This window comes from Balaenoptera physalus (genome assembly GCF_965194825.1).
Source record: "Balaenoptera physalus genome assembly, chromosome: 3".
Classification (NCBI taxonomy): Eukaryota; Metazoa; Chordata; class Mammalia; order Artiodactyla; family Balaenopteridae; genus Balaenoptera; species Balaenoptera physalus.
Window position 1 is genome coordinate 1,996,445 of NC_138890.1, and position 24,882 is coordinate 2,021,326.

Here is a 24,882-nt window from a genome sequence, read left to right on the forward strand (position 1 = left end):
GTTCGGCTTTGCTAAGGGGGCCGGGTCCCCTGTCCCTAAGAGGGTGCAGCCGGGGCTCAGCCAGGGGCTGTGGAGAAGTGAGGGCCACAGGTCTCCGGAGGGCGCACAGGCCCGCACAGTGCCTCTGGGGCTCCGGTGGGGCAGGACTGGGAGGAGCCACCTGCCCTGTAGGTTTTGCGTTTGGAGAGACTGAGGCTCAAAGACGTGACCTGCCCACTGGGTTCACACCCCAGCCTGGCAGAGCTGCCGGGCCAGCTGGGCTGAGATTCAGACGTGGGGCCCTTAGACTGCCTTGTGGGCGTGGGAGCCCCTGTGTGGCCAGTCTGGGCATCACAGGCACAGATTCCCAGCCCAGCCTTCCTCCCTCCCTGGGTCAGGCTGCACAGACACCGCTCCCCCCCCGCCGCCCCCCCCCCCCCGCCCACTTACGCGCATCTGCCCCTTCCAGGGACGTCGCAGTGGCCTCGAGCAGGAGCCCCCGGTGCCTTATCGCCCAGCTACGATGGGGGTCTCCACAGCCTGGTGAGTGTCCTGGGGGCCAGGGAGGGTGCACCCTCATGGGAGCGCGGGGAGCAGAGGTGCTTGTGAACACAGGGACACCCGTTTGGGGTGGGTGGTGGCTTCGCATGTCTGCCATGGCTATGAAGCCACATCCTATAAGAGGTCTCAGGTGTTGTGGAAACAGCAGAACGTGCAATAGGACAGGTGCCCCTTGACCAGGTTAAACTTGTCAGCTAATTTGTTGGGAATAGGATCCAAAGCTGGTGGGTGGCCAAAGCTGTTGCCGTGGCCTGTGGCCCGCGACGGGCAGCTAGGCTGTTGGCAGCTGTATGGGGTCCCGGCAGCCCAGGCACCTCACCCCTTTCCACCCCACAGCAGAGCAAGATGGAGGACCACCTGGACGAGGCCATCCACGTTCTCCGCAGCCACGCTGTGGGCACAGCGGGGGACGTGCACGGAATGCTGCCTGGCCACGGGGCGCTGGCCTCGGGCTTTGCTGGCGCTGTCATGCCACTGGGTGGGCGGCACGCTGGCCTGGTGAGTGCTGGGCGAGGGCAGGCTGGGGGCGTGGCTGGGGCCAGGCCAGCACTGATGACCCCCCTCGTCCACAGGTGGGCGGCAGCCACTCGGAGGATGGCCTCTCCAGCAGCGGTGGCCTCGTGCACAACCATGTGGCCCTCCCCGACCTCTCCCGGCCGCCTGACTCCTACAGCGGTAAGTCCCCGTGACGTCCCCTGCGCAGGGGTGGCTGCACCCCAGGGTGGCCCGTGCCGTGGGCCCGCCAGTGGGCGCCACTCCTCCTTGGAGCCACATTCCTCCTCTGGAAAATGGGGACTGAGAGCCACCCACCAACCTTCCCGGCGGCCTGTGGGCTCAGGACTGTCCACCCCCCATCTCCAGTTGAGGAAACTGAGGTCCAGGGGAACTAACTGGGCACCGGTGCAGAGGGGGGGGCAATGCCCCCTGCCACATCACCAAAGCCCTACCTGGCCTGGTGGCAGGATCCCACAGGGGTGGGAGGGGCCCTGCTGCTTCTGGGGTGGGTTGCTACCTCTCTGTTCACCTGGTCAATCGGGAGAGTCCCAAAAGGCATATATGTGTAGCGTCCATTGTGTGTCTGGTACTTTTCTCGGCACCAGGGAACAAAACAGATCGGGCAGAGAAAGGGGGTGACTTGTGTGGAAACTGGAAGGTGAAGTGAGCGTGTCAGGATGAGTGCTGAGGAGAAAGTTGCGGGGGGGGGGGGTGCGCGCGTGCAAAGGCCATGGGGCAGAGCCGTGCCTTGTGTGCTGGAGGAACAGCGAGGAGGCCCGTGTAGCTGGAGCAGCGTAAGCGAGCGAGGGGGAGAGGAGGAGGAGGGCAGGGCCGGGAAGGGACGGGGGAGGGGACGGGGCAGGTCGTGCAGGGCCTTGGGGAGGACTTGGGCTTTTACCCCAGGGAGGTGAGGGCCCTGGAGGGCTGTGGGCAGGAGAGGGGTGGGGCCTTGCTCAGGTGCTCATAGATGCTCTCTGGTGGTTGCTGCTGGAAGGACAGACTTGGGGTGTGGGGCTTGGGTTGGATGTGGGAAACAGGGCAGAGGGGACTGCTGGTCCAGGAGGAATGGTGTGGGTGGATGCTGTGGACCGGCCTGCGAGGGGCCGAAGAGGGGCAGTGGTGGGCAATTTCCAGGTGCTTTGAAGGACTTGCAGATGTGGAGGAGGAGGTACGGTTCCGGTCTGTAGGTGGGGTCTCAGGGTCCTTGGCACACGGTGGAGTTGATGGTGGGGAGCCTGGGCAGGTCCCAGGTGGGGCAGGGTCTCAGGTGGGGTCAGGGTCCCGGGCAGATCAGTGGGTGCGGGTGCTGAGGGGCCTGAAGGAGGGTGCACTATGTCGGATGCTGCATTGAGGGCCCCGTCAGGGCAAGTGGGGTGGCATTGGAGTTCTGGGGTGTTAACTGTCCAGGGAAGCAGAGAAATCAGTAGCGAGAGGGGGCGAAGTCACTTGGCACGAGGTTATCCACACAAGGGAGTAACGGTGGCAGGCTTGCGCATGCCCACTGGGGTTTGGGGCCCTGGGTCTCACAGGGACCTGTCCCAGGGTCGCTGGTGAGACCAAGGCCTGGAGAGGATCCAGGACTCCACCCACCCTGCCCCCATCGACCTGGTGAAAAATACGCTGTGCCACATGCTGCGTGCATTTGACAAGGCCCCCTGAACACACCACACAACCCTCATGTCCGCCTGAGGACCCTGCAGCCCCAGAACCAGCCTGACTCTTGACTCGTGCTTCCGGGGTGTCTAGATTTTGTCACTCCACACCTGGGTGGCGTCTGGGGACATCTTTGGCTGTTTCAGGGGCAGGGATGCCGCTCAGCCCCCACAGGGCCCAGGACACCCTGGCCTGGTGGCAGCAGTGCTGAGGGAGCCCCCAAGCTGGTCTCTTAAGCACTGCCCCAGTCCTGCGGTTCAGCTGCGGGAGAGCCCAGGCCACGTGGTGGTTTCAAGCAGCTGTGTGCCCTCGGCCACAGGTCTCTTTATGTGGCCTGGGGGTTTTGTGAGTCGTTGTCCTACTGGGTGGCTTTCCCACCCAACTGCTCGCTCAGCTGCCATGCAAGGACCAGCCCTGGCCTCACGGGACACTAGGTCCCGCCCCACCCTGGGCCCACGCGTGGGTGCTTTCCCGAACCTTCCGAGCGTGTCTCCTGGTGGCGGCTGTGATTCTGGGTTGGAGGGTTGCTGGGCACACACGTGCCTGACTTTTCCAGATAAGGCGGAAAAAGTGCTTTCCAAAGCGGTCACCCCCACAAGCGATACTCAGACCCGCAACATTTCCGCATTTCCTGAAGCGATGATGCAGATTGCAGGCTCCCGGGGGCCCTCCCTGCTCCCCTCAGGCTTCTCCATCACGTCTGCACTGACTTGTAGCAGTTCTTGCGGATCGTGGGGACTTGCCCTTTGTTGGCTTGTACGTGACAGCGTTTTCTGTCCATTGGCGCAGCCGCTTATTTTCTTGGTGATGAGAAGTTCTCAATTTTGATATATTCAAGTTTATCAATTTCTGTTTCTTTTGAGGACAGCTCCTTAGCGTTTTAGGAAAGTTTTCCGCCCCTGAGTGGCCACGACATTTCGGTGCACTTTCTTCTGAAGGCCTTTCGGTCCGCGGGGCCTGGAACGGGTGCCCGCGTGTGGCGTGAGGCCGGTGTCCCGCTCTTGGTGGGCTTCTGGGTGGCTTGCCGTTGCGAACGCAGGCCCCTGACTCCGGCCCGTTGCAGATCTCGGGCGCGGCGCCGCCCCGGGGCCCGGCGACATCAAGCGGGAGGAGCAGGAGGACGAAGAGAATGTGGCGGCCGACACTGCCGAGGACGAGAAGAAGGACCTCAAGGCCCCGCGCGCCCGGACCAGGTGCCGCCCCCCACCAACCCCACAGGCCGGCTGCGCACGCGCACGCCCGCCCCCCACCCCCACCCCACCCAGGGCGCACGCACATGCGCACGGGGCCCGTCAGGGCGCCCGCGCACACGCTCGGGGCGCCGGCTCCCGAGGCCGCGGCAGGCCCTTGCCCGGCCCCGCCTCACTGTCTCCCTCTGGCCCCTGGCCCCGTAGCCCGGACGAGGACGAGGACGACCTTCTCCCCCCAGAGCAGAAGGCTGAGCGGGAGAAGGAGCGCCGGGTGGCCAATAACGCGCGGGAGCGGCTGCGGGTCCGAGACATCAATGAGGCTTTTAAGGAGCTGGGGCGCATGTGCCAGCTGCACCTCAACAGTGAGAAGCCCCAGACCAAACTGCTCATCCTGCACCAGGCCGTGTCGGTCATCCTGAACCTGGAGCAGCAGGTGCGAGGTCAGTGGGGGCGCCGCTCCCCTCCCCCACTGCTGCCCTCGCTCTCCCCTTCTCCCTTCCTGGAGCCCACCTCCACTGCGTGACATCCCCCGCTGTGACCTTCCTCCCTCCCCTTGTGACCTTTCCCCTGCAGTGACATCACCCCTGCAGTGACCTCCCCCTGCTGACTTTTCGCCTCCTATAGTAATCAGCCCCCCTTCAGTGACCGTTTCCCGTTTCCCTTTTCCCTGCTGTGACTATCCACCCCCCGTGACCATCCTCCTCTGCAGTGACCGTTCCCTCCTCAGTGACCATCTCCCTCCTGACCGTAGGCCCTCTGCCTGGCCAGGCCCCATTGCCTCCTCTAGTGGTTTTTTTTGGCCGCGCTGCGTTGGCAGGCGGGATCCTAGTTCCCCAACCAGGGATTGAACCCGCACCCCCTGCAATAGAAGAGGGGGAAGTCTTAATCACTGGGCCGCCAGGGAAGTCCCATCCCATTGTTCCCTCTGAAGTGAGAGGAACAGACTCTGGACTCCTAGCCCTGTAGCCTTGGGCACTTTGGCACAGAACTGTGTTCTCAGACCCCAAAGACCCCACCTGCCCAGCCCTTCCTTCTGAGGAAGCCCAGAGCCCGGCTGGCAGGGACTCGTGTCCCTTGGCTCCCAGAGACTGTCACTGTCACTCTCGCTCTGAGCAGACACTTCGTGGGGCGCCTGAGCCCATCGGTCCCCACATGCATGTGGGGTTCACCCCTCACCCCCAAGGCTGAGGGTCAGGGAGGCTGTGTGACTCCCTCCAGCTGATTCCTTAACGCCCCCCACCCTACCCCCGCTGCCCCGTTAACCCTTTCTCTCCTGCAGCGCTGTCGCTTGGACCGGAGCTAGGGCCCTGGCCTGCTGCCCACTGTCCCCTGAGCTCTGGGGTTTCCGCGTCTCCACGGCGGCGTGGGCGTCACGCCGCGTCCGCCCGCCTCTCTGCTCTCTGCCCCCCGTGCTCCCCCACCCTGGCCGCCCACCTCCTCACTCCCACCGGCTGCCCTCCTTACCTCGCACTTGCGCCCGAGCGCTGAAACGGCAGGGCTGCGACCCGGGCCTTTCATCCCCCACGGCCCCCGTCGGGACTTGAGGGAAGAAAGGGGCCCCGAGGCCTGACTGTCAGTTTGGTCTGCACGCTTGTCCTGAGCTCCGGCCGCTGCCGCCGCCGCCCGCAGGGGTCGCTCAGGCCCGAGGGCAGGGTGGGCGGGCAGGACGGGCTCCCAGGGAAACAGGCAGATGGAGAGGTTGCTCCTGCAGAGCCCCACGCTGCGCCCCTGGGGGGCCTGAGCTGGGGTGTGGACCCCGTGGTCAGCTCTCTGAGCCCCTGTTCCAGACTCGTTGGGGGGACTCAACACCGTGCCCGCCGCCCAGCGGTTACAGCACAAGTGCTAGGCCCCAGGGGCCTGCGCGCAGGGCTCAGGGCGGCCACTCCAGGCCCAGCTCTCAGGCAGCCAGGGTCCAACGTGGGGCAGGTGCAGTCCTGTGGCGCCCAGGCATGAGGGGTCTCCAGGCTGTGAGCTGGTTTGCTCCTGTAGATTCAGTGTCCCGAGCTGTGGGAGCCCCAGGCCCAGCTCTCCTTCACCCAGCAAGCAGCTGCTCTGAACGGGGAAGGTCGTCATCTCGGGGTTGGGGGGGTGGGGGCATGGGGCCTCCCTGCTTCCTGGCCAGTCCTGGGTACGGGGTACGGCGAGCGGGTGGGGGCAAGGGCTGCGCCCAGCTCCCCGCAGACGCGCGGGTGGGGGTCAAGGTCCCGCCTCCTGCCAGGCACACGGCATGCGCACTCGCAGCCAGCGGGTGCCCTCCCCACGACCCCTGCCCAGGACTAACGGGGCCCCGGTGCTGTGACCCAGCAGTACGGAGGAGGTGCTGTCCCTGGAGGAGAAAGACCTGAGGGACCGGGAGAGGCGCATGGCCAATAACGCGCGGGAGCGGGTGCGCGTGCGGGACATTAACGAGGCCTTCCGGGAGCTGGGGCGCATGTGCCAGCTGCACCTCAAGTCGGACAAGGCGCAGACCAAGCTGCTCATCCTGCAGCAGGCCGTGCAGGTCATCCTGGGCCTGGAGCAGCAGGTGCGAGGTAGGCGCCCGGGCCGGCCCCGCCCCGCCCTCCTGCCCACCGGGGACCTGAGCCGCTGGCGCCCCCCGACGCTCATCCTGCTCTGTAGACCCCCGGCCCGCATGGCCTTCTCGGGGACGGGGACAGGTCAAGAGATGGAGCAGCCGCGCGGGGCCCCCGTGTTCTTCCTCCCCCGGGGACCCTCTCCCACAGTGCTCTCCCCCTCCCCCCAGAGCGTAACCTGAACCCCAAAGCGGCCTGCTTGAAGCGCCGAGAAGAGGAGAAGGTGTCCGGCGTGGTCGGAGACGCCCAGATGGTGCTGTCGGCCGCTCACCCCGGCCTGGGCGAGGCCCACAACCCCGCCGGGCACATGTGACAGGAACGCCGCCCCGACGAGTGACGCCACCTTGGTCTAACCTGGGACAGTCACGCCAGGCGCCTGGTCCCCACCCCACGCAGCCCGTGGTCAGCCTTGAGCCAACATCGCCCTGGGGGCTCCGGAGGCAACACCACCGCCAGGTCTCTGGCCTGATGGATCCTGAAACTGAGTCTCGGCCCTGCTGCCCAGGCCTGGGCGGCAAGGAGCATTGTTTTTGGTTTTGGTATATACACGTTGTCAGTCAAGAAAATGAATGCCTTAAGTATAAAACGTGAAGACTCAAACATACCGTTCACAGGAGGGAAATGCTGTGCGGAGCCAGTTTGGTCGGCAGCCACCAACCAGCAACTTGTGCCTACGCCTGAGAGGTTTTTTTGTTTTTTTTTTTTAAGGAAAATAAAAGGAACCTTAGTTATGAGAGTTTTTTTTTTTTTTTTTTTTTTTTAATACTGTAGAAGAAAATTAGAATGCCTTTGGTCTCTTTTTTTTTTTTAGCTTTTTTTGCGTATGTTTTCTAAGCAACAAATTTTTTTGTATAAAAGTCTCGTGTCTCTTGCTATTTTTGCTGTTTCTAGAAATGAGCATTGCATTTCATGATCAACAAGGTTATTAAAAGTTGTATTAAAAAGACCCCAGGACTTCCCTGGTGGTCCAGTGGTTAAGACTCCGTGCTCCCAAAGCAGGGGGCACGGGTTCAATCCCTGGTCGGTCCCACGTGCCACGTGGGGTGGCCAAAAAACTTTAAAAAGACCCCGTGTAAACTTGAGGTGAGGTCCCCCTCCCCCACCGGGGAGCCACGGGACCAGGGGTGGCAGGTGCCGTCCAGTTCAGGTTCTAGCATGGGGGGCTTGCTCTTGTGGTTTTGCTCCCTGTGAAGTAGTGGGTGGGCCCTTGCCTGGTGGGGGCCTCCCCTGCCCGATCCGCTCCCCTCCCTCAGGAAGGGGGACACCCTGCTGGGGCACCTCCAAGGAGGCAGGGACACTCCCCTGTCACACAGCCGAGGTTCCTCCCCGCAAGCAGCTCTGGTCCCCCAGGCCCCTGCCTGCGGCCTGCCAGCCCCACATCCCTCCAAGCCCTGGGACCTCTCTCAGATGGGACTTTGTGAGGACCAGCATTCCTGGGCCCGGGGCCCGCGTTGCTGAGCATGGTGCTGGGGGGCCTCCCTAAACACCGCGCCCTTCATTCTCTGAACTCTGGCACAGAAACCCCCTGCTCCCCAAGTGGCCGTCCTGACGTGGACTGGGGAAGTTACAGGATCCCCCTGCCCAGAAAGGCCCCCAGGCTGTGTGACAGGGTTGACACCCGGTTGCAAACCAGGAGGGTGAGCCGCCCTCAGGCCCTGGGCGCCAGCTCCCAGGCCTCCCCAAGTAGCCCTCTCTCCCGTGTGTTCAGGGGAACCCACTTGGCCTGGGCTGTCCCAGGTTTATAAACAAAGTCCAGGGCGGTTGGTCACCCTACGTGTCACCTGGGCGTGGGGTCAGGCCTGCTGGGGTCTCACCTGCCCTCCCTTTACCCCCTGCATAGAGGCCTTACGTACCCCCAGGCTGGCTGCGCGCACCCCACCCTACCAGTATCCCAGGTGTCTCCCCCAAAACCCCACCCTCCCTCCCCGAGCACTGGGGCGGCCTGACTCCTCAAGACTGGAACTCCCCACGGCTGGGGGCCAGGTGCCCCACGGGAAGCTTGAGGGAACCCCAAGGCCAGCACGAGCGGGACATCCCAGCTTGGGGCCGGGGCCACCTCCAGGTCCCTGGGATCCCCTGGGGTCTGCCCCTGAGACCGATCAGGGGACTCTCCTTGGTGACTCCCCTGGTCTGTGGGTCTTGTCTCTCTTTGGGGAACCTGCCTCAGTTTCCCTCTGCCTCGGACCTAACCCACAGACCCAGATGGGCAGGGGCCGAGGAGCCTCTGCGGCCCCCAGAGGCCCGCAAACTTTTGAACTGTGTATTACATATATAATTTAAGTTTTATATATTTTATATATATATAATGAGATTAACCCAGCACGGGAAAAAGTAGCCTTGGGGGAGGGGAAGAACCACAATTACGGGGAAAATTGTGCTCTGAGTGCCTCAGGATAACTGATTTTTTAAACAAAAATTTTTTTAAGTAGAATAATTTTATATAAGTGTCAACACAGCTGGCTGAATTCTTTGGGATTTTTAATAACGATCCTCTTTAAAGTCGATTTGGAGACCTGTACATAACAGCACTGTAGCAATAAATGTGACATTTTATGACAATACTCTGCTGTCCCTGGATCTTTCAGCTGCTGTGTGCTTACAGATGAAAAGAGGGGTTGGGAAGGTGGTTCCCCCCCCCCGGTGTTGGTGTCGGCGGCGGCGTAGGCGCTCACTAGGTGGCCTGAGTACATCCCACCAAGGATGGCCTGGGGGGGTGTGGGCTTATCTGCACTGCGCATCTCCTGGACAGCTAAAACGGCGGGCGGGGGGCTTGGAAACCATAGGAATCTGTTCTCACACATTCTGGAGGCCAGATGTCCCAGGTCCAGGTGTGGTAGGGCCGCGCTCCCTCCTGACACCCCCCCCCCCAGGAGAGTCCTTCCTGCTTCTTCCAGCCTCTGGGGGCCCCAGGTGTGCCTCGGTTTGCAGCCGCATCACCCTGATCTCCACCTCCATCTTCAGGTGGCCTCTCCCCGTGTGTCTTGTGTCCAGGTGTCCCTCCTACACACACACCTGTCATTGCCTTGGGGCCGCAAAATCTCTAGCATGACCTCATCTTAACCAATCACATCTGCAAAGACCTTATTTCCAAATAAGGTCCTGATCACAGGCTGTAGCAGGGGTGGGGGGCGGTCAAGACTTGAACATGTCCTCTTGGGAGAACACAGTTCAGCCCTCAACCGGGGTTTGATGGGGTGGTGGTGAGCAAGGCCGCAGACACTGGGAAAGGTGGCCACGGTGATTCCTTGCTCTAGAAGCAAAGTTCCTCGGGCAAAGCCAGGGACCTGCACTTGGAATAAGGGCTCCCGGGATGTGGAAGCTGACTGGCTCCTGGCGGAAGGCCACTCCCTGAGTTAGTATGTATGTATGTATTTATTTTAACATCTTTATTGGATCCCAATGCAGGGGGCCCAGGTTCTATCCCTGGTTAGGGAACTAGATCCCGCATGCCGCAACTAAGACCTGGCGCGGCCAAATAAATAAATAAATATTTTTTAAAAATAAAATAAATATTAAAAAATAAATAATGTAATACACCAAAACCCACTGAATGATGCACATTGAATGGGTGAATTGTATGGTGGGTGGATTATACCTCAATAAAGGTGTCTAAAAATATCTTTAAGGTGCCAAAATCCTTATCCGGGGAGGCGCTGCCTCTGTCCCAGCAGGGGTCAGCTCCATGGAAATTTCTGGAAGGAGCATCTGCTTGACTCAGGTCAGAGAAATCTGGTGGCAGGGGGTTGGGCACAGGGAAACTGGGGCGGTGGATGTGTGTGCGGCTTGACAGCACCAGTGGTGTCGCAGGTGTGTTCCTGAGTCCAAGCCTTTCAAAGCCTGCAGCTCCCCATCTGCTGGATGCCCACCGGGCCCTCCAGGGCTGACAGAGAACACGCAGAGCCCGGTCCTGGGGCAGCCCTGACACCCGCAGGCCAGGGAGGGAAGGGACATGCCTGACTGAGACAGACGGTGCCGGGCTGCAGCAGGGTGATGGGAGCCACAAAAGAAACGCCCACGTCCTGACCTGTGAAGGGCATCCTATTTTGAAAAAGGGTCTTTGCAGATGTAATCAAGTTAAGGATCTCAAGATCGTCTGGATTAGGGTGACCCCAAATCAATGACAAGTGTCCTTATAAGAGACAGAAGACAAGAGACACAGAGGAGAAGCCACGTGACAACAGAGGCTGGAGGGAGGCAGCCACAAGCCAAGGGACGCCGGGGGTGGGGCGGGGTGGCAGGGTCCAGAAGCTGGAAGAGGCAGAAAGGACCCTCCCTTGGAGCCTCCGGAGGGACCACAGCCCTGTGACACCTTGATCTCAGACATATGGTCTCCAGAACTGGAAGAGGATAAACCCCTGTGGCTTTAAGCCACCCAGCTTGTGGTCATTTGTCACGCAGCCACGGGGAATTAATAGTATCTGTGCCCTTTTTTAAAACGGCAAAACATCCAAACGCAACAGGGACTCTTCATACTTGGCTGGTGGGAACACAAACGGATACAAGGACTTCGGAAAAGACTTTGGTGGTGCACCTGAAACTAACATGTTACACGTCAATTACACCTCAACAATAATAAAAGCGTTTGGCAGTTTCTTCTACAGTTAAACATAAGCCTCCCCTACAAGTCAGCCAGCAGCCAGTCCACCCCAGTCATCCACCCAAGAGACACAAAGACACACGTCCACACAAAGACCTGGATGCAACTGTTCATTGCAGATTCCTCTCCCACCGCCAAAACGTGGAAACAACCCAAATGTCCTTCAACAGGTCAGTGGGTAAACACAAGGGTCCACCCACTCCATGGACCATGACTCAGCAGTAGAAAGAATGAACCGCTGACAGAAACAATGGCTTGGATGATTCAAAATAGCTACGCTGCGTGGACAAAGCCAGACACCAAACAAAACATACTCTATGATTCTCGGTAGAAAAGTGTAGAAAATGCAGACTAATTCACAGTAGCGTGGTTGTAGGGGCTGGAGGGGGGAGTGGGTGGGGTCCCAAAGGGGCAGGAGGAAACTTCCAGGGGACGAAGGGGAGGTGTTCATTATCTCCACAGTGTGATGGTTTCATGGGTGTGCACATATGTCGAAATACCAAGCTGTATGTTTTAAATACGTGCATTTTTGTAGGTCAAATATACATCAGTAAAGTTGTAAAAATTGTAAAAGAAAAGAATCCAACAGATGAACGGATAAACACCATGTGGTCCCTCCACACACGGGAGCATCACTCAGCCGTGAAAAGTGGTGAAGCACTGACACTCGCTACAACGTGGATGGACCCTGAGAACACGATGCTCAGTGAGAGAAACCAGACGCAGGACACACAGTGTGTGATTCCATTGATGGGAAACGTCCAGAACAAACAGATCCATAGACAGAGAGTGAATTCCTGGTTGTCAAGGGCTGGGAAGGGGGCGGGGGTGGGGTGACTGCTGATGAGGACGGGGCTTCTATTGGGGTGATGGAATGTTCTGGAATTCGATGGAGGTGGTGGTCGCACAACCTTGTGAACGTACTAAAGACCAATGAATTGTACACTTTACAATGGTTAATTGTATGTTATGTGAATTTCACATTAATGAAAACAAGAAAAGTCGTTCCGTTTCCTGAGGGCCAGATAGGGATCCTGCATGGAACCCAGGAGGCCAGGGCAGAGGGCCAGCAGGGTGCGAGGGGGGCCAACCGTTCTTGCTTATCCACCATCTCTTCTGGTCACAGAATCCTGGTATTCTCTTTTGGGGATCCTCCTCCAATTTCAGCCCACATCCTCAAATGAGAGGGGCCAACTCTGCCCTGTTTCCACAGCACGCGAATGAGAACCAGCTTAGGGGCATTTTCTGTGATTATTGGGAAAGAGGTGCCATCTTCCTGCAAGGGTTGCTGGAATGTCAACCAAGAGTTTCTGGGTGCCTCTGCTCAGAGTTCACCAGAGAGTAAGGGCAACACAGAGGAAAGAAGAGCTGAGAGATAGAGAGAAGATTCATAATGATATTGCTGGACTCCTGGATGCAGCTGTGCCTGAAGCCATCTAACATGCCATAGAACTTCCTTCTGTTCTCTTAAGCCAGTTTTTGTTCTTCGTTTATCACTTGAAGCAAAAAGCATTCTGCCTTGTGAGCTGAAGTGCATTAAGCAGAAGGAACAATGCGGCAGAGCTTCAGAAACTGCTGGATCCAGGACCTGCAGCCTCAAGGCCTCTATGCCCACCTCTGCTCATCTTTTCACCAGGTCTATTCTCTGTCTCATGATTTCTAATCTCTGTCTCAGATTCTACAATCTCCAGGGTGGCCCCTACATCCCACTTTTTAAGTTTCCATCGAGGACAGAGACTTAATTCAGGTCCTCTCTGATCCCAAGCTCAAAAATCCCAGGGCAACTGGAAAGGCGGAGAAACAATGTCCAACTCAATAGCAACGAGCACCCCTCCTGCCCAGACCGTGGTCTCCAACCAACCCCCTGGTCGGAGGCCAGGGCTAGGTGAGAACCTGCAGCCCCCTGGGAACCGCAGTCTTGGAGGGTGCCGAGGGGCCGATCCCAGCAGGATGGGCTGGGCTGGGCAGACAAACACCACGGTGTCCAGTCCGCATCTCCAAGCCTGCATTCGACGCTGGGACCCCGGAGGCGGTGAAAAGAGAAGGCGAGCCCGAGCGAGGCTGGGGCGGCGGAAAGCAGAGGGCGGAGGACCCACCTGTCCTGGGTCCGTCAGCTAACAGGTGGTATCCTAAATGTTGACAGCGCGAGGAACCAGGCCTCCCTCTGCTGCCGGAATGAGGAATCACTCCCAATCGAAACGTGCAATTTCCCACCGAGCCTCCGAGCAACAGACAACAAAATGCCAGCAAACCGAGGCTCGGGGAAGCGCTGTCATCTGGCCAAGGTCCCACACACAGCGAGTCCAGTGACAACGCCTAATTCCTCCAAAAGGGAGTTCAAATCCCACCCTTCCCCTCTGTGCGACTCTGGGCTTAACCCTTCGCCGTTTGGCCTGTTTCTTTAACTGTAAATAAAGTTCTGGCACGTAATAAGGACACAAACTCACCAGTCAAATGTCGCGGGCCACACTTAGTCGCAGGAGGTTACGCAGCTTGGGGCCACTCTGACCGCCAGAGCGGAGAGGCAGACCCCGCGTCCCCACGTCACGTGGTCAGAAAGCCCCGCCTCCCGGACCCGCCCACTCTAGTCTGCGTTCTTCAGACCCTCCCCGGAAGTGAGTGCAAATATCTTCCGAGTCTGCGCGCGCAGTGGCGGTCCCCGGATCTCGCGCGGTAGCCCGCCCGGGCTAGGCCGGGCCGGGCGGGGCGGGGCCTCCCTGTGGGCCTGCGCGCTGCGGCGGCCGCTCCTGCGCAGTGCGCCCGAGCCGGCGGGGCCAGGGTCACCCTGAGCCGGGACGGCGCCGCTATGTTGGAAAGGTTCCTGGGCCCGCGCTACCGCCAGCTGGCCAGAAACTGGTGAGGATGCGGCTACCGCCCCCGGACCCCTTATCCTCCCAGGTCCCAAATGGGGAAACTGAGGCACAGAGCGGCGGCGCGGTCTGCCCCGCGCGTGGCTGGCCCCCGATCCTGAGTCGCTCTGCCTGGGGGCCGCGACGGTGCCCACCCAGTCCGCGCCCAGCACCTCCGGCTCAGCTCCTGGGGCCTGGAAACTGATCCTGTGCGCTCCTGGCTTTGCTTTTGTTTGACGTTGTTGTGAAGCCGACGGCTGCGCCTGTCCTTGACTGACCCCCGTGGGAGGCGGGTGGGATGGGGGTGACCCCACGTGGCAGCCGAGATTGGGGAGCCCACGATGTGAGGCGCTGAAAAACAGGGGGCCTGTAATCCGCAGTCGTGTCCCTGAGCCCCGGCAGGGAGAGTGACGGGTGGGGGTTGTCCCTGGACAGTGGCGCCGGCAGGGACCTTCGGGTGGACAGTGACAGTGGCGCTTTACAGCTGGGGCGACCCAGGCTCAGGGAAAGGCCGTCCCTGGCGTCGGGTGGGACCGCCAGCGGCCCCTGCAGCCCCTACCGCGGGCGGCTCGAGCCCCCGGGCGCTGTCGGTCCGTCCCCATCTGCGCATGGTCAGACCAGCGACCCCCTCATCCAGGGTTTCGTTCAGTTGGCAGCAGCACCCACTGAGCACCTGGTGTGTGCTCGCATCTACCACTGAGTCGGGTGCCAGAGACACAGCGATAAACGGAACCTTCCTGGCTGACGCTCTAGGTCGTGGACCAGAAAAAAATTAAACCGATGTGATCCACGGCATGAGGATGATGTAAAGTAATAAAGGGGGTGGGTGCAGCACTGTCCCACCCACACTGGCTTCCGGAGGCCAGGAAGCGGGACTCACCCCCAGGAGGCACTGTGGAGTTGTGGGGTCTCAGGCTCGGAGCATGCGCGCTCACCAGCTGGGTACTCTGCACTCGGCTCCTCCCCGAGCCCTGGGCGTCTTCCTGTGAGGAGGGGGAGGAGAGGTGGTGAGGGTGTAACGAAGTCCCACGAGGGACTGTCAGCAGCAGCATCACCTTCGGTGCCCCGTGGAGTCAGGTGTGTGGCAACCTCCCTCTCTGTGAGCTCCATAGGGCCCCAAGGGGAGTGGCCAGGATGATTGGGGGGGGGCCGGCGGTGGAAGCCTCCCTGAGAGCAGGCTCCTCTGACATCAGCACCCCTCAAAGCTGTTGGGCTGTGAGAGGAAAGATTCCCTCTCTGTTCGTGACACCTGCCCCAGAGCCTGTTCCAAAAGCAGCAGTAACCGGGACCCCACCAAAGCGCAAAGTTGAGTTGTACGGGCCTCTCCCCAGGGAGCAGGGGGTGTCGTTGGTGAGGCAGGTTGGGGAGGGGGTGTTGCTGCTTCCATCTCTCCACCCCAACACCCCAGGCCCATGGGTTACGGCGATCCAGTGAAGTGGGCACCCATGTACAAATTCTGCCCCTGCACAGATCAGCGATGGAGCCTGTGAGAGTTCTCTGTCGCTGCGTAACGAAGAGCCTACCAAATGCAGCAGTTTTGCAGACATTCATTATCAGTTTTTGTGGGTCAGGAATTGGAACACAGCTGAGTCCCCTGATCAGTGTCTCATCTGAAGGCTTTACTGGAGGTTTCCAGGTCACACCTGTGGTTGCAGCAGGGGGCCACCCTCAGTCCTCTGCCACAGGGACACCTCTACAGGGCAGCTCACAAACTAGCAGCTGGCTCCCCGCAGAGAGGGTAAGAGCAAATGAGCACGCCCTGACCTAGCCAGTCTCTAAAAGCCCATCTCAGAAGTGACATTCCCTCGCGGTCCAGTGGTTAGGACTCGGCGCCGCCGGGGCCCGGGTTCAATCCCTGGTCGGGTGACTAAGATCCCGCAAGCCGTGTGGCGCTGCCAAAGAAAACCAAACCAAAACAAAATAAGTGACAGCCCATCATCTCTCGTATTTGATTCATCAGAGGCGAGTGACTGGATCCTGCTGACCTCAAGGGGAGGGGCTGTTCAGGGGTGTGAACACCAGGAGGTGGGACTGTTGGGGCCATCCTGGACCCTGCCTATCACTGGACGTAAATGTGGAGTGTGGTGGTCTTGGAGTCCCTGCCTCGGCTGTGCACCCGGTGGGCTGTGTGTCTCAGGGGCATGGCTTGCCCTCTCTGTGCCTTGGTCTCATCTGTGAGACAGGGACCCTAATAACTCACATCTCCCTCAGTCCATCGGCTGTCTCAGGGATCGAGCTGCTGCAAATCGCGTTAATGTGCCTACCTGCAAAGTTTAGATATCCTTATGCTTTACAAGCTTGGGCTTTTTCTCTTTTTAGTGGAATTCCTCAAATAAAACCTTAAGCAGGGACTTCCCTGGTGGCGCAGTGGTTAAGAGTCTGCCTGTGCAGGGGACACGGGTTCGAGCCCTGGTCTGGGAAGATCCCACATGCCACGAAGCAACGAAGCCCGTGCGCCACAACTACTGAGCCTGCGCTCTAGAGCCCGCGAGCCACAACTACCGAGCCCGCGTGATACAACTACTGAAGCCCACACGCTCCGCTCACAGCCCGTGCTCCGCAACAAGAGAAGCCACTGCAATGAGAAGCCCGCGCACCGCAACTAGAGAAAGCCCACGTGCAGCAACGAAGACCCAGCGCAGCCAAAAATAAATAAATTTACTAAAAAAAAAAAAAAAAAACAACCCTCATGCATATTCTAACATGAAAGCAGATGGGAATGGAGTTGCCTCAGGGTCACCTGCCTGGTGCCTGCCCTCAGGGTCATCAGCAGGATGTGTCCACACGCTGGGCAGGGCCAGGTGTGTTGGGGGGTGTGGGCACCTGGTAAACGGCAGCTTGGGATGGGGGGGATCCGGCCACGCTACCGGGAGGGTGAGGCCTGACCCCCGTTCTTGCAGGTTACCCACAGTGGGCATGTGGGGCGCCGTGGGAGCCGTGGGGCTGGTGTGGGCCACTGACTGGCGGCTGATCATGGACTGGGTGCCCTACATCAACGGCAAGTTCAAGAAGGACGATTAATTAAACCCATCCCCCTCGGACCCCTCCGGTAAGTTTCAGCAGCTGTCGGCTGGTGTAGCCCGGGATTCCTGAGCAGCAGAGGAGCAGTGTTCCCTGCAGGTCCAGGGCTGGGCCGGCAGGTGTTGGGGGCTCACCTGGAGAACCCTGCCTGAGGGCGGAGCCCTGCACTAGCCTCCTGCCTGGTGGCGCAGAGCTGCCAGCCAGCAGCCTCGGTTTGTGGGGCTGGGGAGTGGGTGCTGCCCCTCGGGGCTCAGTCCTGGAGGCTGAGCCTGCACCCTGGGTGGGATGGAGGGATGCCCCGTTTTACAGACAGGGAAGTGGAGGCTGGCCTCCCTGGGCGGGCTGCTGTGAGCACTGACGAGCCCGGCGCTGTGCTGCCCACCTGACAGCCCAGAGTGCACGTGCATCCCCATTTCACAGACTCCTAAGTGGCACAGCCAGATCTGGTGTTAGAGCCTGTCTGCAGCATCTGCTGCTCACCCTGCTTCGTTCCCCCTCCAGGTGTCTGGTGGTGCTGCCCCCTTCCATCTGCATCTGGAACGGCCCAGGCTCTTGGGATTGACCTCGAGGAAATACATGGCGCGAGTTAGGTTTCCTATGTTGGTGGAAATAGCTTTGGTGTGTGAACACACACGGCATTAAACCTCACTCTGAAACCTGCTGGCCTGCACGTGCTCATGCTGGGGCTTGGTTATCTTGACTGCAGGCCCAGGGGCCCAAATGACCCGGGAAGCCTTTCAACTCCAAAACTGCAAATCTGCAGTTTCCCAGCGGCTGGCAGACATGGTTTGATTACTTCAGATGTTTAGTGGATAATACCTGCACGGGGTTTTTACTGATTGCTGCCTTAACAAGTTACCCTTGACCTAATGGCTCAAGACAAACATTATCTCTCAGTGAGAATTTGGGAGTGATCTTTCTGGGGGTTCTTGGCTGAGGGTCCCTCATGAGGTTGCAGTAGAGGCATCAGCTGCATGATGAAGGGTGGTACCGGGGTGGGGTGGGGAGTCGGGGCTTCCAGGAGGCCCCCTCACGTGGCTCCTCCCCACGTGGGCCTCCCAGACGCTGCTTGAGCCTCTTTACTACACAGCAGCCCGAGAGCAGGCAGGGAAGAGCCTCTGTGCCTTTTATGACCTACTCAGGACTCTCAGGCCATCTCCTGCTCCACATCTTATTCGGGAGGAGAATTAGGCTCTGTGTCTGGAAGGAGGAACATCAGAACCTGTAGACGTGTTAAACCATCACCGGGGATACAAAAATGAGCGGGTACACGAGGATATACTGCATACAGGCAGTTCCCTCCAACTCCTGCCAAGTTCTGGAAAATTCTAGAAACGTTCTATTTGTGCAGAAGAGCTGTTTTATTAGTCTGTTTGGGCTGCCACAATAAAACACAGGCCAGGCAGCTTAAGCTACAGAATGAATGTCTCACAGTTCTGGAGGCTGGAAGTCTGAGCTCAGTTCTGGCAGGGTTGGTTCCTGGCGAGGGCCCGCCTCCTGGCCTGCAGACAGCCCCCTTCTCACTGCATCCTCACGTGGCCTCCCCTTGACATGTGAGCAAGTGAGCTCTCCAGGGACTCTTAGGACATGCTAATTCTAGGGGACCAGGGCCACACCCTTCTGACCTCATTTAACCTTAATTGTTTCTGCGGGGGGTGCCATCTCCACATGCAGCCACACTGGGCGTTAGGGTGTCAACATACACATTTCAGGGAGACACTTTTCAGTCCACAGCAGCTTTGTATATTTTAACACAAGTAGTGGCATGTTCTACACACTTCTGCACATTTTCCACCTATGGCTTATTTCCTGGAAGCCATGCTACTTTGGAAAGCACAAAGCATCATGAAAAAGTCTACAAATAAGGGACTTCCCTGGTGGTCCAGTGGTTAAGAATCCACCTTCCAATGCAGGGGTTGCAGGTTCGATCTTAGTTCAGGGAACTAGGATCCCACATGCTGCGGGACAACTAAGCCTGTGTGCCCCAACCAGAAGCCTGCAACGAAAGATCCTGCGTGCTGCAACTAAGACCCAAAGCAGCCAAATAAATAAATATTTTTTTAAAAGTCTGCAAATAAATGCTGGAGAGGGTGTGGAGAAAAGGGAACCCTCCTACACTGTTGGTAGGGATGTAAACTGGTGCAGCCACTATGGAGAACAGTTTGGAGGTTCCTTAAAAAACTAAAAATACAATTACCATATGATCCAGTGATTCCACTCTTAGGCATATATCTGGAAAAGATGAAAACTCTAATTCAAAAAGATACATGGAGGGCTTCCCTGGTGGCGCAGTGGTTAAGAATCCACCTGCCAATGCAGGGGACACGGGTTTGAGCCCTGGTCTGGGAAGATCCCACATGTCGCGGAGCAACTAAGCCTGTGCGCCACAACTACTGAGCCTGCGCTCTAGAGCCCGCGAGCCACAACTACTGAAGCCCGCGTGCCTAGAGCCCGTGCTCCACAATAAGAGAAGCCACTACAATGAGAAGCCCACACACCGCAAGAGTAGCCCCCACTCGCCACAACTAGAGAAAGCCCGTGCGCAGCAACAAAGACCCAACGTGGCCATAAATAAATAAATAAATAAATGTATTAAAAGAAAAGATACATGGACCCCAATGTTCATAGCAGCACTAGTTACAATAGCCAAGGCATGGAAGCAACCTCAATGTCCATTGACAGAGGAATGGATAATGTGGTACATATACACAGTGGACTATTACTCAGCCATAAAAAAGGATGAAGTATTGCCATTTGCAGCAACATGGATGGACCTAGAGATCATCATACTAAGTGAAGTCAGCCAAAGACAAATATCATATGATATCACTTATATGTGGAATCTAAAAAGATGATACAAATGAACTTATTTACAAAACAAATAGGCTCACAGACAGAAAACAAACTTCTGGTTACCAAAGGGGAAAGGGGGGAAGGGAGGGATAAATTAGGAGCTTGGGATTAACATACACACACTACTATAAACAGATAAACAACAAGAACCTACTGTATAGCACAGGGAACTATAGTCAATATCTTATAATAAACCATAATGAAAAAATATGAAAAAAATATACATGCATGTGTATAACTGAATCACTTTGCTGTACACCTGAAACTAACACATTATAAATCTACAATTCAATTAAACAGAAAAGAAACACACAGCGTCCTCAGTTTTTAAATGGCTGCCTGGTACCAACATTTACTAACCAGTCTATTAGCAAAGGACATTCATTTCCTGTCATTTGCCATTATAACAATATCTGTGGAGTGATGTTATTTCATACATAAATGAATAGATGCCACTTAAATACCTATAAGTGACGGATTCTGAGATAAGTTACTCAATTTTTTAAAAAAATTTCTGGGCTTCCCTCGTGGCGCAGTGGTTAAGAGTCCGCCTGCCAATGCAGGGGACACGGGTTCGAGCCCTGGTCCAGGAAGATCCCACATGCCGCGGAGCAACTGGGCCCGTGCGCCACAACTACTGAGCCTGCGCTCTAGAGCCCGTGAGCCACAACTACTGAGCCTGCGTGCCTGGAGCCCGTGCTCCGCAGCGAGAGAGGCCACCGCAATGAGGGGCCCGCGCATCGCAACGAAGAGTGGCCCCTGCTCTCTGCAACTAGAGAAAGCCCGTGTGCAGCAACAAAGACCCAACACAGCCAAAAATAATAAATAAATAAAATAAATAAATTTAAAAAAAATTTCTAACTCATGCAGATGTGGACAGTCCCACAGCCCCCCATCAAAGCCTGAAACAAAAGGAAATGTGAGCCCCTGTACACGAGTTATGTATTTTTGTAATGGCTAATGGTTTTAATGAAAATATCTGAGTTTGCTTTTGTGAAAGCCAAAAAAGTAAAATTCTAATAACTTCAGGTTCGGATTAAGTACAATATTTAGGCTTAAACTTCTGTGAGTTCTCATACAACTCCTTTTCAACATTTCAATACTTTTTCAACCACTTCAGTGTTCAGGGAGGGGAAAGCTAACCATCAAAAACTACATAAAAACTTATTGTATAAAGGGGGACTTCCCTGGCGGTCCAGTGGTTAAGACTCTCTGCTTCCAATGCAGGGGGTGTGGGTTCGATCCCTGGTCGGGGAACTAAGATCCCACATGCTGTGCTGAGCGGCCAAAAAATAAAATAAAATAATAAAATAAAATAAAATACTAAATAAATAAAATAAAAATATCTTCCTACAATGTCTTGTACTAAGTTGGTGTTCAGTAAATATTGCTTTAAAAAATGTATAAAGGGCATATCTTCCTCATTTTGTCTCACTTTAAAATGGCACAGTACTGTTCAATCTGTATTTAAATTTTTTACATTTTGTATATAAATAGCTCCTACAATTCAATAACAAAAAAAAACAGTCCAATCGAAAAATGGGCAGAAGACCTAAATAGATAGTTCTCCAAAGATGGCCAATAGGCACGCGAAAAGATGCTTAACATCGCTAATTATTAGAGAAATGAAAATCAAAACCACAGTGAGTTACCACCTCACACCAGTCAGAATGGCCATCATTAAAAAGTCTACAAATAATAAATGCTGGAGAGGGTGTGGAGAAAAGGGAACCCTCCTACACTGTTGGTGGGAATGTAAATTGGTACAGCCACTATGGAGAACAGTACGGAGGTTCCTTAAAAAACTAAAAATAGGGAATTTCCTGGCAGTCCAGTGGTTAGGACTCCGTGCTTTCACTGCCAAGGGCCCTGGTTCAATCCCTGGCCGGGGAACTAAGATCCCACAAGCTGCATGGCGTGGCCAAAAAAAACAAAAAATAGAATTGCCATATGATCCAGCAATCCCACTCCTGGGCATATACCAGACAAAACTATCATTTAAAAAGTTACAGGCACCCCAATGTTCATAGCAGCATTATGTACAATTGCCAAGACATGGAAGTAACATAAATGTCCATCGACAGATGAATGGATAAAGAAGTTTGGTACATATACAATGGAATACTACTCAGCCATCAAAAAGAATAATGCCATTTGCAGCCAACAGGGATGCAACTAGAGACTGTCATACTAAGTAAGTCAGAAAGAGAAAGACAAATACCATATGATACCACTTATATGTGGAATCTAAAATACAACACAAATGAACATATCTACAAAACAAAAACAGACAGACACAGAGGAACAAACTTGTGATTGCCAAGGGTGGGGAGGGATGGAGTGGGAGTTTGGGATTAGCAGATGCAAACTATTATATACAGAATGGATAAATAGCAAGGTCCTACTATATAGCACAGGGAAATACATTCCATATCTTGTGATAAACCCTAATGGAAAAGAATATGAAAAAGAATATATATATGTATGACTGAGTCACTTTGCTGTATAGCGGAAATTAAACACAACATTATAAATCAATAACTATATACTTCATTAAAATTTTAAAAATTTTTGACATTTTGTTCATCATGGATTTTTTGCATTCATTTCGGATTGTTAAAATATTGCATTAACTGCCATTAATCTTGAAGTTTCTGGCGCCCACTAAATTTTCTGCCCAAGGTAAGTGCCATGAATGCCTCATATTAGCTTGCAGGAACGCTTGGCTGGGGACATCTGTGGTTGTCACGACTCAGGGGGGGCTCCTGGCATGAGTGGGCGGGGCCAGGGATGCTGCTCCACACCCCACAGTGCCCACGATGACCCCACAGAGAATGTACTGGCCCCGACGGCAGCAGTTGCAGGGGAGAGAGACCCTGCCTCCGAAAGTCTTTTCAAGGTCCTCACATGGCACCTCCTGGTTTAATTTCTATCTTTCACCTTGTGGAGACGGGCAGGACAAGACGTCTGCTTGGGGACTGGGCCAGCAGGCCTGGGCAAAGAGTTTATTTCAAAGGAGCAGCGCCCAGCCCAACGGGAGAGGAGCTGGGCAGCCCCCGTCCCTCCCATCCAGGCCTCCTGGCCTCTCGTCTCTGCGTCTGCCACCAGCACCCTGGGTCACGGCCACCCTCCCGGTCAGGCCTCTGGACCAGTCCCTCGAGGACAGTCCTTGGCTCGGGCCAAGTAACACCCAGAGACCCACTGTCTATGCTGTGGGGTCAGCCTGGGCCCGAGGGGGTCAGATTCCCTGAGAAGCAAGTGAGACCAGCGGGGCTGGTTCTTGAGGTGGAGGCGTTGCATTTCCATCATCCAACCATGAGGTCAAATCCAACACCACACGTCCATGGGTATACGACTGTCAAAACCCAGGAAATAACAATGGAGGATGTGGAGAAATCAGAGCCTTTGTTCGCTGCTGGTGGGAATGGGAAATGGGGCAGCCACAGTGGACAACAGTCTGGCAGTTCCTCAAAAAATTAAACGTAGGGCAACAGGCACATGAAAAGATGCTCAGCATCACTAATCATCAGACAAATGCCAATCAAAATCACAATAAGGTACCACCTCACACCTGTCAGAATGACTATTATCTAAAAGTCTACAAATAAAAAATGTTGGTGAGAATGTTGTGGAGAAAAGGGAACCCTCCTACACCGTCGGTGGGACTGTAAATTGGTACAGCCACTATGGAGAACAGTAAGGACATTTCTGCAAAAACTAAAAATAGAAGTACCATATGACCCAGCAATTCCACTCCTGGGTATATATCCAAAAGAAACAAAAACACTAATTCAAAAAGATACATGCACCCCAGTGTTCAGAGCAGCACTATTTACAATAGCCAAGACATGGAAACAACCTAAGTGTCCAGCGACAGATGAATGGATAAAGATGTGGCACATATATATAATAGAATATTACTCACCTATAAAAAAGAAGGAAATTTTTCCATTTGCATCAACATGGATGGATTTGGAAGGTATTACGCTAAGTGAAATAAGTCAGACAAAGATAAATACTGTATGATACTGGTCATCTATGGAATCTAAAAAATACAGCAAACTAGTGAACATAACAAAAAAGAAGGAGACTCACAGATACAGAGAACAAACTAGTGGTTACCAGTGGAGGGGGAGAGGGGCAAGATAGGGGTCGGGGGGGTGGGAGGTACAAACTGTTGGGTGTAAGATTGGCTCAGGGATGTACTGTAGGACATGAGCAATATTGCCAATATTTGGTAATAACTGTAAATGGAAAGCACACTTTGAAAACTGTATAAAAGTTACAAAAAAATATATTAATGTTTTGCCCTTCTCAAAAAATGAACAAAAACAAAAACAAAAATTTAAAATATAGGATCGCCACGTGATCCAGTAATTCCAGCTCTGGGTGTGCACTCAAGAGAAGTAAAAGCAGGGCTGGGGTGGTGCTGGGGTCTCCTGTCACAGGAAGGCTGACAACTTTTTCCTTTAAGCGTCTTCACGTGCTTTCACTGATTACAGTGCACGCATCTATCTTTGCAACTTTGATTTTTAAATGAAAACGAAGTCGCACACGCTGGGAGAAAACACAACAGCGACCAGCACTGCCCTCTGTGGAAGGCCAGGTCCTGGAGCCCTGGGTTTGGGCCTGACCTGCACACAGGCATCCAGTGCCCCGAACCAGCTTTGTAACGGGGTGACCGCTCGCCGATCAGGGTGCCTCCCCGACCACGATGCCCTTTGTCTGTGGGAGAGCAGCCCAGCTACCCCTTGGGGAACCCAGGAGGGAAAGGGACGTAAGAAATTGAGAAGTTGCACTTACCCGGGGACTTAATATAAACAAGTGACACCTGTGGGCCATGGTCTTCGGTGTCCCGCCCAAGCCCCGCCTCCAACTAGAGCAGGGACCTGGGCGGCCCCAAGGCTGCGAAGACACCTGCAGGGAGCTCCAGGTGCGCGGCCCAGGCCTGTTGCCCTCGGGGGAGCCCAGGGCCTTCCCACCCGCAGCCTCCCCCTCCCCCAGGGACCCGACGCCAGGACAGGCCCGTCGGGAGGCCCAGCCCGCTCCTGGCACTGCCCACAGCTCCGGCCACTCACCCAGCAGTCTTTTCTGAAGTACCTGCCCTGGGC

The 24,882-nt window shown here is 55.7% G+C and overlaps 2 protein-coding genes and 2 long non-coding RNA genes across 21 annotated transcripts in view; 2 read left to right on the forward strand and 2 right to left on the reverse strand.

Moving 5' to 3' along the window:
• TCF3 (transcription factor 3) overlaps window positions 1-6,900 on the forward strand; it is a 33,830-nt gene extending 26,930 nt beyond the window's left edge. For 3 of the 16 annotated variants that reach the window (XM_082456872.1, XM_082456864.1, XM_082456865.1), the window contains 6 exons: window positions 449-522; window positions 877-1,038; window positions 1,113-1,215; window positions 3,752-3,881; window positions 4,083-4,318; window positions 6,622-6,900. In XM_082456872.1, the coding sequence (XP_082312998.1) occupies window positions 449-522; window positions 877-1,038; window positions 1,113-1,215; window positions 3,752-3,881; window positions 4,083-4,318; window positions 6,622-6,764 (848 nt within the window). In that variant the 3' untranslated portion in view covers window positions 6,765-6,900. Of the gene's footprint in view, window positions 1-448; window positions 523-876; window positions 1,039-1,112; window positions 1,216-3,751; window positions 3,882-4,082; window positions 4,319-6,182; window positions 6,410-6,621 lie in introns of those variants that run through there. The other 13 variants (XM_082456867.1, XM_082456868.1, XM_082456869.1 and 10 more) reach the window with 13 other exon arrangements.
• Window positions 1,334-13,657, reverse strand: LOC309658387. The gene is made up of 2 exons (XR_014262219.1): window positions 13,496-13,657; window positions 1,334-3,832 (listed from the first exon to the last, which is right to left on the reverse strand). It is a non-coding gene; the product is annotated as an uncharacterized lncRNA (long non-coding RNA).
• Window positions 13,658-13,753: 96 nt separating this feature from the next.
• Window positions 13,754-17,574, forward strand: UQCR11 (ubiquinol-cytochrome c reductase, complex III subunit XI). Of its 2 annotated transcripts, XM_082456886.1 has the most exons (4): window positions 13,783-13,904; window positions 16,217-16,698; window positions 16,798-16,946; window positions 17,420-17,574. In XM_082456886.1, the coding sequence occupies exons 2-3, from the start codon at window positions 16,601-16,603 to the stop codon at window positions 16,916-16,918; spliced, it is 219 nt and encodes a 72-aa protein (XP_082313012.1). In that variant the 5' UTR covers window positions 13,783-13,904; window positions 16,217-16,600; the 3' UTR covers window positions 16,919-16,946; window positions 17,420-17,574. The 2 variants fall into 2 exon arrangements, with proteins under 2 accessions (XP_082313013.1, XP_082313012.1); XM_082456887.1 differs by lacking the exon at window positions 16,217-16,698 and having other exon boundaries at window positions 13,754-13,904.
• Window positions 17,575-20,620: 3,046 nt separating this feature from the next.
• LOC309656617 lies at window positions 20,621-24,770 on the reverse strand. 2 transcript variants are annotated; one of them, XR_014261448.1, is made up of 3 exons: window positions 24,575-24,770; window positions 23,697-23,758; window positions 20,621-23,228 (listed from the first exon to the last, which is right to left on the reverse strand). It is a non-coding gene; the product is annotated as an uncharacterized lncRNA (long non-coding RNA). The 2 variants fall into 2 exon arrangements; XR_014261449.1 differs by having other exon boundaries at window positions 20,621-23,238.
• Window positions 24,771-24,882: the final 112 nt, after the last annotated feature.

What these genes read in the sequence shown, in the direction of transcription:
- UQCR11 (XM_082456886.1), top strand. Translation starts at nt 16,601, where the DNA reads ATGAAAGCAGATGGGAATGGAGTTGCCTCAGGGTCACCTGCCTGGTGC. An exon ending in CACACGCTGGGCAGGGCCAG is followed by an intron (nt 16,699 to 16,797) that starts GTGTGTTGGGGG and finishes CCGTTCTTGCAG; the next exon opens with GTTACCCACAGTGGGCATGT.